We start from the raw sequence: 12,233 nt of genomic DNA, 5'->3' as shown, positions 1-12,233 counted from the left end.
AAATTTTATGATGCTGGAAAGTCAACCATAACAGACATTAAAAATGACAAGGAAAAAAATTTTAAAGTTCGCATCAACACTTGATTGAGATAGTGCAAAAATAAAGATAAACTATGAGAACAGCTAATGACCTCGAAGGTGCCGTTTATTTGTGGTTCACACAGAGATGAAGTTTAGGAGAACCCATATCTGGACCTTCGTTGTGTGAAAAGGCACTGAATTTTAACAAAAAATTAGGCAGTTTTTAGTCTCCAGAACACTATTTTTGATAAGTTGGAACATCCAAACAAATCGGAAGACCGAATTATCCCTGGTCCCAATTAGTTTGGATTATTGATGCTGTACTGCATTAATATGTAAATTTTTGCTTTTAATATTTAGGTTTTTTTTTTTTTTTTTTTTCCCTAGCATTAATACAAAAATTCAATTTAGTGCAGTTGAAATGAGCTTTGATTGCACTAAAGTTGAATTTCCTTCAATATAATTTTTTTTTTTAGTTAAGGAAAAAAAAGTAACTGGTAAAGGTAAGTAGGTGCCTGAATTTGTCATTTCACATCACTTGTTTTTTTTAGGGATGGGGAGGGTGCCATTACGTCATATCAGAATTGGCTTTGAGTAATCAAAAATGTAGATAATTTAGAGGGTGTGAAATTGAATTCATTTGCTTTAAATTAAAAAAATTAAAATTTTAAAACTTCTTTTTCACATTCTTTAATTGAATCCTGTAACTTTATTTATAATACAAGAGTAACATATTTTTTTTAATTGTCACATATGTAAACTAATACATTTTAGGCATTAGTGGATTTTGAAAATAATTTGAAATATTGAATCTTTTCTCAGAACTATTTTGCTGAAACAAGATTTACAAAGCATTATTAATAAGGGAAGTCAATTGGGACCTGGAAATATTTTCATTACAGTGAAATTTTCATTAAAGTAGTGTTCTTTGAAATGGGAGTTTACTGTATATGACTAATACTAAATGCTTGATGCAATTTCTTATACAGATTAATGTTAATTTAATTTTTTAAGTACAGCTATGGCAGTAAATCCCATAAACACCTTTCAAAAATTTAGTTTAGATAACAATTTAAAACTAAGTATGAAATTAGTTACACTATATTGTTAGATGCAGTATTTAATACCTGTGTCATTACTATATTAATACCTATGTCAAAAGAAGTTTTAAATTCAAAATTGTAAATAAACACAAATGACAACTGCTTTTTGATGAGCCAATCAACACTAACTGGACTTTTCTGCTATAGCAGGTTTTCTAAACTTTGATATTTTGCATCCCAACCCCAAATATTGCACAACCCCTTTCCAGAAAAAGTGCAGATAAACAGGTTTGACATAAAATTTAGCTATGAGTACACCTACTTTTATATATATATATAGGGGCTCACAACTTGAGTATGGGCTTGACACACCCAGGCTCCTGAGCTGGATATCATCATTCTTCGCTTTCTTGATGATTTCCTTCTCTCGCGTGGTGCAGTAAAAGTCTCAGGTTTCCTTGCACCACATGGCTGATAATATGAATATATAGTTCAATATATTTAATATAAAAGATTGATTAATATAAAAGAAAGAAAGATTATACAGACAAACCATTCCACTTTTGGAGCTCTTTGACTTCCAATCTTTGCAACTTGACTTTCTCCAGTCCAACTTTCCTAACAGTGAGGTAATTTTCCTTGGTGATTTTAATGTTCACAACTCCAGCTGGCTTCCGTTTTCTAATCATACCAACCCAGCTGGTCGAGATGCTGAGGCTTTTGCAATTACTAATGACCTTGCACAGATTGTTCATTTACCTACAAGAATACCGGACAGTGCTAATTATACAGCCAATATGCTTGATCTTTTTCTCACAAACAACCCTTCTAAGTACACGGTCGATGACAGAGGTCCTTTAGGCACTTCAGATCACAACTTGGTGATTGTCTCTTCTCCAATGGAACCTTTATCTCATGGCTATTCCCAACCTCGTGTTGTTTGGCATTACAAGAATGCAAAATGGGATGACCTGCGAGACTTCTTTTCTTCTTTTCCTTGTTCGGATTACTGTTTCAAAACTTACTGATGTCAACGTTTGCTCAGATCGTGTCAGTGAAATTATTCTTGCAGGAATGGAAGAATTTCCCACACTCTCCTTTATCCCACACTCCACTTTAAAATCTCGTCCTTTAAATAAACCTTGATTTTCCAATAAATTTGCTAAGGCTGTTCAAGAGAAGAATGTTGCATATCATAATTGGCTTGTTTCTAATTCTCCAGTTTCATTTTCTGCCTACACCAAAGCTCGCAACAATTGTAAAGCAGTTATTAATCAGTCCAAACTAGAGTTTGAACAGGCTAAGAGTAGAAAACTTGCTTCTTGCCCTAATGGTATCCGAGCATTCTGGTCTCTTGCCAAAGCTATTGGCCGCAACTTTTGCCCATCTCTGCTCCCACCTCTGTCCAAACCAGATGGTTCTGTTGTCATTTCAGCCAAGGATAAAGCTGACCTGCTAGCATCCCATTTTTCTTCCAACTCATGTATTAATGATCTTCGTAAAACACCTGCCACTATTCCCAACACGCTCCATTCAATGCCTCCTGTGGTATTCCGTCAAAACGATGTCAGAAGGATTTTGATGAATCTTGATGCCAAGAAAGCTCCAGGTCCCGATGGTATTTCTCCACTTGTTCTCAAAATCTGTGCTCTTGAACTTACTCCTATTCTTTGCCGCCTTTTTTCACTTTCTTATTCGAAAGGTGTTTTTCCTTCTGCTTGGAAATTTGCTCATATACAGCCAGTTCCTAAAAAGGGTGACAAATCCCTCCCATACAATTATCGGCCCATTGCAATTACTTCTACTCTTTCTAAAGTAATGGAGAAATCAATTAACCGCCAACTCTTAAACTACCTAGAAATTTTCAGTCTGATCAACGATCGCCAGTATAGATTCCGTCAGTATCGATCCACTGGTGATATTCTGGCTTATGTTACCCATTTATGGACTAATTCAATGGAAAGGTTCGGTGAAACACAAGCAGTTTCTCTTGACGTCTCAAAGGCTTTCGATCGTGTTTGGCATAAAGGTCTTCTAAACAAGCTTCCATCTTATGGTTTGCCAACTGTTTTTAGTAATTGGTTATCCAGTTTTCTTTCTGATCGCTCACTGAGAGTGATGGTAGATGGCTCTCTGTCTTCTAACTTCTCCACTAATGCCACTGTCCCCCAAGGTTGAGTTCTTTCTCCCACTCTTTTCCTCTTGTATATTAATGACCTTCTTCCATTGACTGGAAATCCTATCCATAGTTTTGCCGATGATAGCACATTGCATTCCGCTTTCCATTTTGAGAAACCTTGTCCTGCTCAATCAGCTTCAACTTCTCGAAAATCTGCTACCAATTCCTTAAATGTGGATCTTCAGGTAATTCTCCAGTGGGGCAAAGACAACTTAGTTGATTTCAACCCTTCTAAAACTCAGTCTTGTCTTATATCTTGCAAAAAGGATTCTTCTGCTCCTATGCTTATCTTTGGCGACACTCTGATTTCTAGGCAAGATGATATATCTCTTTTGGGGATTACCTTGACTTCTAATCTCTCTTGGCACAAGCACATTACAAATATTGCTTCCTCTGCATCTAAAAAACTTTGTTTTCTCTTTCGCTCTCGATGTTACTTTTCTTCCAAACAGCTGCTCACTCTGTATAAATTGCAAATTCACCCTGCCATGGAATATTGTTCCCACATCTGGGGTGGTGCCCCCAAAACCTCTCTCAGGCTTCTTGATTCTATTCAGAAGAGGGCAGTTAGGTTAATTAATGATTCATCTCTAACAGAGTCTCTCCACTCACTGTCTCATAGACGTACTGTTTCTGCTTCAAGCCTTTTCTACAAATACTTCCATGGGCACTGTTCTTCTGAATTGGCTTCTATAATTCCCGCTCTCCCTTTCAAAACATTCCGAACACGTGCCGCCACCAGCCAACATCCATTTACTGTCCAACTTCAAACTCACAGAACCAACTTTTCATCTTCCTTGTTTATTCATTCAACTGCCGTTTTCTGGAACAACCTTCCTTCTTACGTATTTCCTGAAAATTACAGTCTACAGAAGTTCAATTCCAATGTCAACAAATATCTTGTCATCTTCTCAATCTCCAACCCAATCATGATACTAAGTACTATAGGTTCTAATACCTCTCGTGTTTGGGGTTTACATAAAAAAAAAAAAAAAAAAAAACCTGGAATAGTTTGCCTGTATTTTGTTAAGAGTTTTTCGCTAAAACAGCATGCTCCTTGAGGGTCCACTCCACCATATTGGGAATCTCTATAGTGTGGTAATCAATCATTTTGGTGTAAAATAATAGTATTTGTGAGGCATATTGTCTTACCTACCTCTCAAAGTATAAATCATATACTGTTTGGTTTTTAAATGTTTGCAATTGTGTGAAAGTTGCCTGTCTTCACAACAAAGGTTAATTTTTTAAGAAATTGCAGTAAAGTTAGGCTATAGTCATTCTGAACATCATATTCTGCCATTACTTAGAAAAATCTGTTTCTGAACTTAGAAAATGTTTCAGGGTTACAAAGAAAATTTTCAGTCTTGTGTTATTGTGCTTTTCATATATACAGTCCATTCCGGTTATTTGGGACACATTGGGACTAGTGCATTTTGGCCCGATTAAGTGGCTGCCCCAATTATCCGAAGTTTCACGTAAATAGTTAAAAATACAATGTACCCCCCCCCCTTTTTTTTTTACAATTGGTTCACTGTATAATCAAATCACGTTACGACGAACTCAACATAAAGTACTGTTCACTATACAATGTGCAAGCCCCAGTCATTGTGATCACGTTTGTGAATTGAATTTTAATTCTATTAAACAGCGATTCTAATTAGCGAAAATAGGAGGAATATTATCCACAGGCTATAAAAGCAAAGATATATTAAGCAGAAATTTACCCTTTATTACCTTACCAATTAAAAAATTCATACGAATACATACGAACTAGTTGACATTTCTGTTTACTGACATTTGTGGGTCAATAACAAAGAACACGGCACACACAAATTGCAAGTAACACAATATGCACAAGTGAGTAACGAGTTACAAAGCTTTAAAAATAGGAATGAAGAGAAGATCTGAAAATTCATTTTTTTTATATGATTGAAGATTTCATGGAAGTGTAAACACATTTCACCATAATAACCCACAGAATTCCAGCTGTCGGTATTATCGCAAATTCAGTAAGATCGAGTTTACTGTCCATTTATGATAGATTTCACTAACAGAAAAGCCCAATAAACAGGTGACGGCTAATTGTTTTTATTGTTTTATGGTTGTGACCTCCAGAATTTTGACCGAACCACGTGGTACTGTCGAAGACAATTGTAGGGTAATCTCCAGTGCTGCAGTCTCCTGCCCCAATCAAACAGCATGCTGTCCCAATTAAGCAAAGTAAACCCTGGCTATTTTCTTGATTGGTTTCTGTTTTTTAAGATTTGCCCTAAATAAACGGCTGCTCCGATTAACTGGTGGCCCAAATAACCGGAATCCACTGTACATTTTACCTTGGCATTTTCATTTTGTGTTGTGTGAATTTCAGCTACCTCTTGGTAATCTAACTAATATGAAAATTTTATTTAAATTGAGTTTATATTTTTAAATTGTTCTTCTTTTTATTAACTTGTATTGTCTTCAGTTTGTGTGTTAATGTAGGAGAATGCCAGATTTTGTTTGTTTATTCTGAATGTAACTGGTTTGTAATTACTGAAATTAGTTAAGTAATTGGCCATTAATGGTGAAGTAATTTTTTTTTTTTCTTCAGGTGAATGGATTTTATGGTGCTGCAGGAATTGCTGGATCAATTCCCACAGTATACACATATATTGCTAAGAAGTTCTATGAACAGGTACAGCAGCGGAGCCAGCAGAATAGAATTTTTCTACAGGAGTATGAGCGAGAGTCTTGGACTTTTCATGTTAAGGGTTTATGGTATTATAAGCCTGATGATGTACTTCCATCACTCACACTTATTGGGTCACCCAATTTTGGTAAGTAATAATTTCACACTGATTGGAATTCTGTAATAAAGGATATAAATATATGCTCTTTCAATTTTTGCCAGAAAAAAGTTAAATTTTTTCAGCATTATTTCATATTATTTTTAAGTGGTCTGCTAGTTCATAGATATACAGGATTATCATGACCTAGACATTGTTACAATTGTATAAACCTAACCTGACATTGGAGAGCCCATACCTCCACAAACAATATAGTTGCTATATAAATTAGCCATACATTATTTGAAATATACTTTTCATTAATTATTTACCAGCAATTAATGAAATGCTGTAAAAATTGGACATGAATGCATTTAACAGTTCTTTTCAAATTCAGGAATTAATCCTGATTTTTTTTAAGAATATTGTGTCACTGATTATTAAGCATTCAAGTGATGGAATCTTTCTCAGTACTGTCAACATTGTTCTTGCTCATCAGATGATTTAGGCCTAAATGGATGTCAGAACTAATTAGACATGTGGCAGAGAAGAAAAATGCATGGGATACATATAAATTAACAGGTGACATGGAAGCCTATGATAGATATAAGCTGGTCTGTAACCAAGGCACAAAGGAGGTTAGCAGGCAAAGGCAGATTACGAGAAATTTTTTGCAAAGGATGCAGAGGAAAACAGCAAAGAGTTCTTTACCTATGTAAACTCTAGAAGGAAGGGGATGAATCAGATTAGTCCACTGGATATTGATGGTTCAACTGTTGATGATCCTGCTCAGGTGGCTAACAAACTGAATATTTTGCATCTACATTCACACATGAGGAGTTATTCAGGGAGGGAAATGCCAGAGGTGTATTAAACTCAGTAAGCTAGATAATCTTGTAATAACTGAGAGTAAAGTGGAGGAGAAATTGTTGAAGATAAACATAAGAAAGGCACACCTGGGGTGGATGGAATCTATCCAGTTATATTAAAGGAGGCAGCAAAGGAATTAAGCAAACCCTTATCCATAATTATGAGAGCTTCCTTGGACTCAGGGGAGGTACCCATGGACTGGAGATGTGCAAATGTGACCCAAATCCACAAAGGAAGATCAAAGGGAGACACAGGTAATTACAGACCTGATAGTTTAACTTCTGTTCTAGGGAAATTAATGGAGGCAAAGAAGCATTGCGGAATCATCTAGACAAGACTTTAGTTATAGCTCGGACACAGCATGGGTTTGTTAAGGGGAAGTCTTGTCTGACCAATTTGATTGGATACTATGATGTGGTCACAAAGGAACTGGATGCAAAGTATAATTTTGATATCATATATTTGGATCTTAGAAAGGCTTTTGTAACTGTTGCACATGGAAGACTGCTGCACAAATTGGAGAAGTGTGGCATTGGAGGCAAATTGCTGCTATGGATAAAGGGATGGTTGAGTGGGAGAAGACAGAGAGTGGTAATCACTGGACACTGCTCTTCGTGGACCAATGTTTTTAGTGGATTCCCCCAGGGTTCATTGTTGTTTTCTGTATTTATTAATGATATTGATAATAGTATATCAGGCTTAATGTCCAAGTTTGCAGACAATACGAAAGTCGGCAGGGTTGTTAATGATACTAATGACAGTACGCTGCTGTAACAGGATCTAGAAAAGTTGAGCAGGTGGGCTGAGAGGTGGCAACTGAAGTTTAACATTGACAAATGTAAAGTACTGCGTATGGGAAGCAGTAACCCCAGAGTAATGTATCAACTGTGTGGTACTACACTGACAGTGGTAGAGAGTGAAAAAGACCTGGGGGTTAATTTTGCAGGCAGATATGAAGTTTTCGGAGCAGTGCAGATGGACTGCAAGAGTAGCATATGGTGTATTGTCAATGATATACAGGAATTTTTCTTGCAGGGATAAGGAAGTGATTGTGCCCTTGTATAAGAGGATAATCACTTCCTTATGGTGAGGCAACACCTTGAGTACTGTATACAGGTCTGGAGGCCTCATTTTAAGAAGGATGTGGAGCTGTTGGAATGAGTACAGAGAAGGACAACAAGATTAGTGAATGGAACAAAGGGTTGCTCTTACGAAGAAAGGCTTAAGTTTTGCAAATTAGCGTTTGGAGACTAGGTACCTGCGAGGTGATCTGAATGTGGTGTATAAAGCCTTGAATGGTTTGAGCATGCTCAATGCTGATGGGATTCTTCCTCTTGCTCAGAATAATTGCCTGAGAGGGCATAAATTCAGATTGAGGAAAGACAGTCATTGGATAGATGTGTGGAAGTTTGCCTTTAGCCAGCGGGTGGTTGATTGCTGGAACAAACTTCCATCTGTCGTAGAAGTTGATAGCTTAAATAGATTCAAGGTAGAACTAGACAAATATTTGGAGCGAGTGGATGGGTGAAATGAGAATGGTGTTTTTTTTTTTGGCTTATGCTATATAAGCTTGCTTTCTTGCATCATGTGCCTTTCCTAATGATCCTGCAGTGCTTCTTTAACCAGTGACTCCATTATTTTCCCTGGAACAGAAGTTAAACTAACAGGTTTGTAATTACTCATGTCACCCTTTGATCCCCCTTTGTGAATTGGAGATACATTTGTACAGCTCCAGTCCTTTATAACATGATTTTCTTTTGTGTTTAAGTGTATGCCCAGATTTGAAATAAATTGAAATTACTTTTAAATTTTTTTCCTTCAATTTTCTCGTCAACAAATTTAGGTAAAAACCATTAACAAAAAAAAAAAAAAAAAGTAAAAATAATTAAAACTTTAAATTTAGTATGAAACTACTTGAAAAATGCAATAAAAATTTTTTTAATAAAATGTTAATAAAAAAAATTAGAAATGTATCCGACAGATACATTGCGACCCACCACTTTTTTAATGGGATCACAACCGCCAAAGGGTTAAATGATCCACATAAATAGAAACAATAAAAAGAAATGGAAACATTAAATAGAAATATTAATTATAAAAGTATTTGGCACCTGAATTCAATACCACAAAGTACGTAGCACTGTGTGATGTAGTGTGGTTGATATGGGTTATCATACTTGGACATCTCTTCACCTCAGAGCATGTGCCATGATGTGTCCAGACCCTCTGCATTAGTGCAGCCAACTAAGTAGTAGATATTTCTAAGACATTTCAGTTGACTACTGATTTCTAAAACTGAGAACATCAGTTTTAGAAGTTAGTAAGCACAGCCATATTGAATATACTTTTTTTTGTGTCTTAAAGTTTTGTTGCGGCTGCTGTTATAACTCAGATTGGAGAGCATAATGACCAAGAGACAGGTCTTCTTTTCATAGTCCACTTATCAGGAAACCTTGCTCGTAGTACTTCTCATACACTGAGACAAATATGGTGATCCTTCATCTTATTGGAGCTACATGGTTATGTTTCAGATGGCCTGAAAAAATTGGTATAAATTTCATCATGTAACATGAAAGAAAGAAAATATGAAAATGGGCCAGTGATGCCACATATCACTTTAAAGTAACAATGTTGTGCCACTGGGAAAAAAACAGATTAAACAAACAGCTTGTAGTTAAAATTCCGTTTAATAAACTAGGTTAGGAACAAAAAACCAAAGTAATAAACACAAAAGATTTTGGATGGGGGATCCCCTTCTTCAGTTGTGACCGTTATTGTAAAAATACAGAATAACCTGTGCGTGCCATGGTGGTCGTGCATGGTGAAAATTGCATGCTACAGGTGCTTGCAACAATTAACTGGTTGAAGTGGAGGCTTGTGATTGTAGTTGCAATATTTGGTATTGCAGTATTCAGTATTCTTTGTTTTTATTTTATTCCAGTACCTCTTTTAAGTACATGTAACCAGTGTGGATTTTAAGATGAGACTGTCTTTACCCTTGCTGAGACTATATTATTTATTCTGTAGTTACGTGCTTTTGAAGGTGTGAAATTTGTAAAGTCAAACAAAATGCATAATCTTATAGTAAAGGAATTCATTCTAATAATTGCATTCATCTCAAAATCTTTTCCATTTCCAACTCTTTTTCTTCTTTTCTGCTGCTAACTCCAAGTTACAAAAGTTATGTTTTTTAAATTCTGCCCCCCTTTCTTTCATGCTTAGCAACCACATACTGTTATGAAGACATAAAAGGAGAATTAAAATATGAATTGAATTAATTTGAATTTGGTGCTTTGTATTGATTCATGCCATTCCCCTTTGTGTTATTGTTTCTCATATGCTAAAACTGTTTCCTCTGAGTAATTTACTGCATTTATTTATGATTTGGCAACTATTTGCATTGCTGCATAGTGTATTTAAGTGTTATTCTTCTGTTTTAGACAATTAGATGTTTTTAAATATTGTGGATGTCAGAATGTAACAAAAAAAAAAAAAAAAAAAAAAAGGATAAAAAACATCAGTTCTTATGAGATGGGTAGGCATATTTTAATTTTTCAAAAATGAAGTACCTTATGACAATTTAAAACAGGTAGTATATGTAGTATGTTTATATATTATATTATCTCTCTATACATTAAAAAAATTTTCCTCCTAGTGATATTTATTTGAGGCAATTACGTCACTACAAATGTAATTAATTATTGACAACCGCCTCCATAATTTCACCATAATATGAGGAATCACTAGTGAAGATAGCTAAAAAATGGAGAGTCAGTCATAAAAGCCCAGAAGTGGCATAGATAAGAGTCAAATAGGTATTCTGCAATGATTGGATGAATCTATTAGAAAAAAATGCTAAAACTGAGCAAAGGTAAGGCTCTAGGAGTGATGGGTATATATTATTATGCTAAAAAAGGTTGTATGTGAGGGCAATTATCCCATTCATATGTAGTGAAATTAGATTCATTCTGGGCCAATCCCTCAGAGAACCCCTTTAATAATTTTATTAAAGTTTAAAGTACTTAAAAGATTTTCTTTGGCATTTTCTTAAGCTGCATGCATTGTTAATTTAATTGTGTAATTACTAATATATATTCTTGAAGGTAGTTACATTATCATTGTATTCAAGTGCTTTTTTGTGACTAGGCAACTATTTTTAAAATATACTCAAGAATATTTTCTACTCACATTGCTAGACTTATCTAGTTCATAATTGCTAATTTTTTCTAACTGAATGTTTTTTTTTTAAACAGGTTATCGATCTGTATATAAAGATCTAGAAGCTCAAGTGGCTATTTATACAGATAATATGCAGCTGAAAGAGCAGTTGCATACCGTGAGTAATTTTTTTAAAGTTGCAATTTTCAAATATTAGTAATTGTAATGTTAAATGTTATATTGTAGTATTTGATTTCATTAAAATTGTGAATTAAATGTGGTGTAATCAAATAATGATTTATATAATTAAGCACTATTGTACCACATATAGGAATTACTGCAAACTGCAAAAAGTGGTGCTGAAGAGCTGCTAACTGCTCAGCATACAAGCAAAAAAATAAAAAATTCAAACTGTTTAATTGTAAGGGGGGGGGAGTATTAAATACTGCAGATACTCAAGTACAGGGCCTTGGTAAATCAGAAAATATATTGACCTGTGTATGAGTAGATATTAGAAAATGTGCTTTGAGGGCATAGCTAACACTTCTCAGTTTTGTATATTTTAGCATAATAGAATGGGTGAAATGTGCCATAATTTGTGATCTGTGCATTGCACATTCTATATAAAGAACTGAGAACAAGATGGATTTTCCCAGTAACGTTAAAAAATAATTTTCCATCCAACAAGCAAAGATGTACACTCACCTAAGAAAGCACAGCAGCCTGTGTAAAGTGTAGTGCAACTGTTGCCTGGAAACACAGGAAAATGCACCCCTTCCCACTCCATCAACCTAACGAGTGAATACAGATGCCCCCACTAAGAAGAAAAATAGCACGAAAGAAAATCTGGAGTCACAGTGACGACAACTTCAAGGAGGCATGTGTGTGGAAATTCTTGAACACTTGCATTTGTCATGGCCTGCCTGCCAAACAGCAAAGGGATCATAGATACTCCTATGCAAGCAGTAAAGACAGATTTAACAGAAAATGTATCTTAAATGTGGTTAACCCAGTAATCAGGAAACACCTTGAGAAGTTGGAAAAACAAAATGTGAATTTGCATGTTGGCAAGTTTTCTGCTTAAGCTAATTGGACAGCCTAACTGAAATGCAAATAGGCTGTCTAAAATTACAAAATAAGACAAATTAAAATACCAAATTACAAAATGTTATATATATTATTATTTTTAGATAGTTT

At 35.2% G+C, this 12,233-nt stretch overlaps 1 protein-coding gene across 2 annotated transcripts in view; it reads left to right on the top strand.

Moving 5' to 3' along the window:
* The window catches only part of PGS1 (Phosphatidylglycerophosphate synthase 1), a 73,741-nt gene that overhangs the window by 49,775 nt on the left and 11,733 nt on the right, over positions 1-12,233 (top strand). For both annotated transcript variants that reach the window (XM_090375052.1, XM_090375051.1), the window contains exons 7-8: positions 5,834-6,059; positions 11,132-11,214. In XM_090375052.1, the coding sequence (XP_090231178.1) occupies positions 5,834-6,059; positions 11,132-11,214 (309 nt within the window). The remainder of the gene's footprint in view (positions 1-5,833; positions 6,060-11,131; positions 11,215-12,233) is intronic.

This window comes from Mastigoproctus giganteus, chromosome 6 (assembly GCF_048544385.1).
Source record: "Mastigoproctus giganteus isolate SK-2022 chromosome 6, ASM4854438v1, whole genome shotgun sequence".
NCBI classification, from domain to species: Eukaryota; Metazoa; Arthropoda; class Arachnida; order Uropygi; family Thelyphonidae; genus Mastigoproctus; species Mastigoproctus giganteus.
Note: the sequence above shows the minus strand (reverse complement) of the source record. Positions and strands in the feature narration are given on the sequence as shown.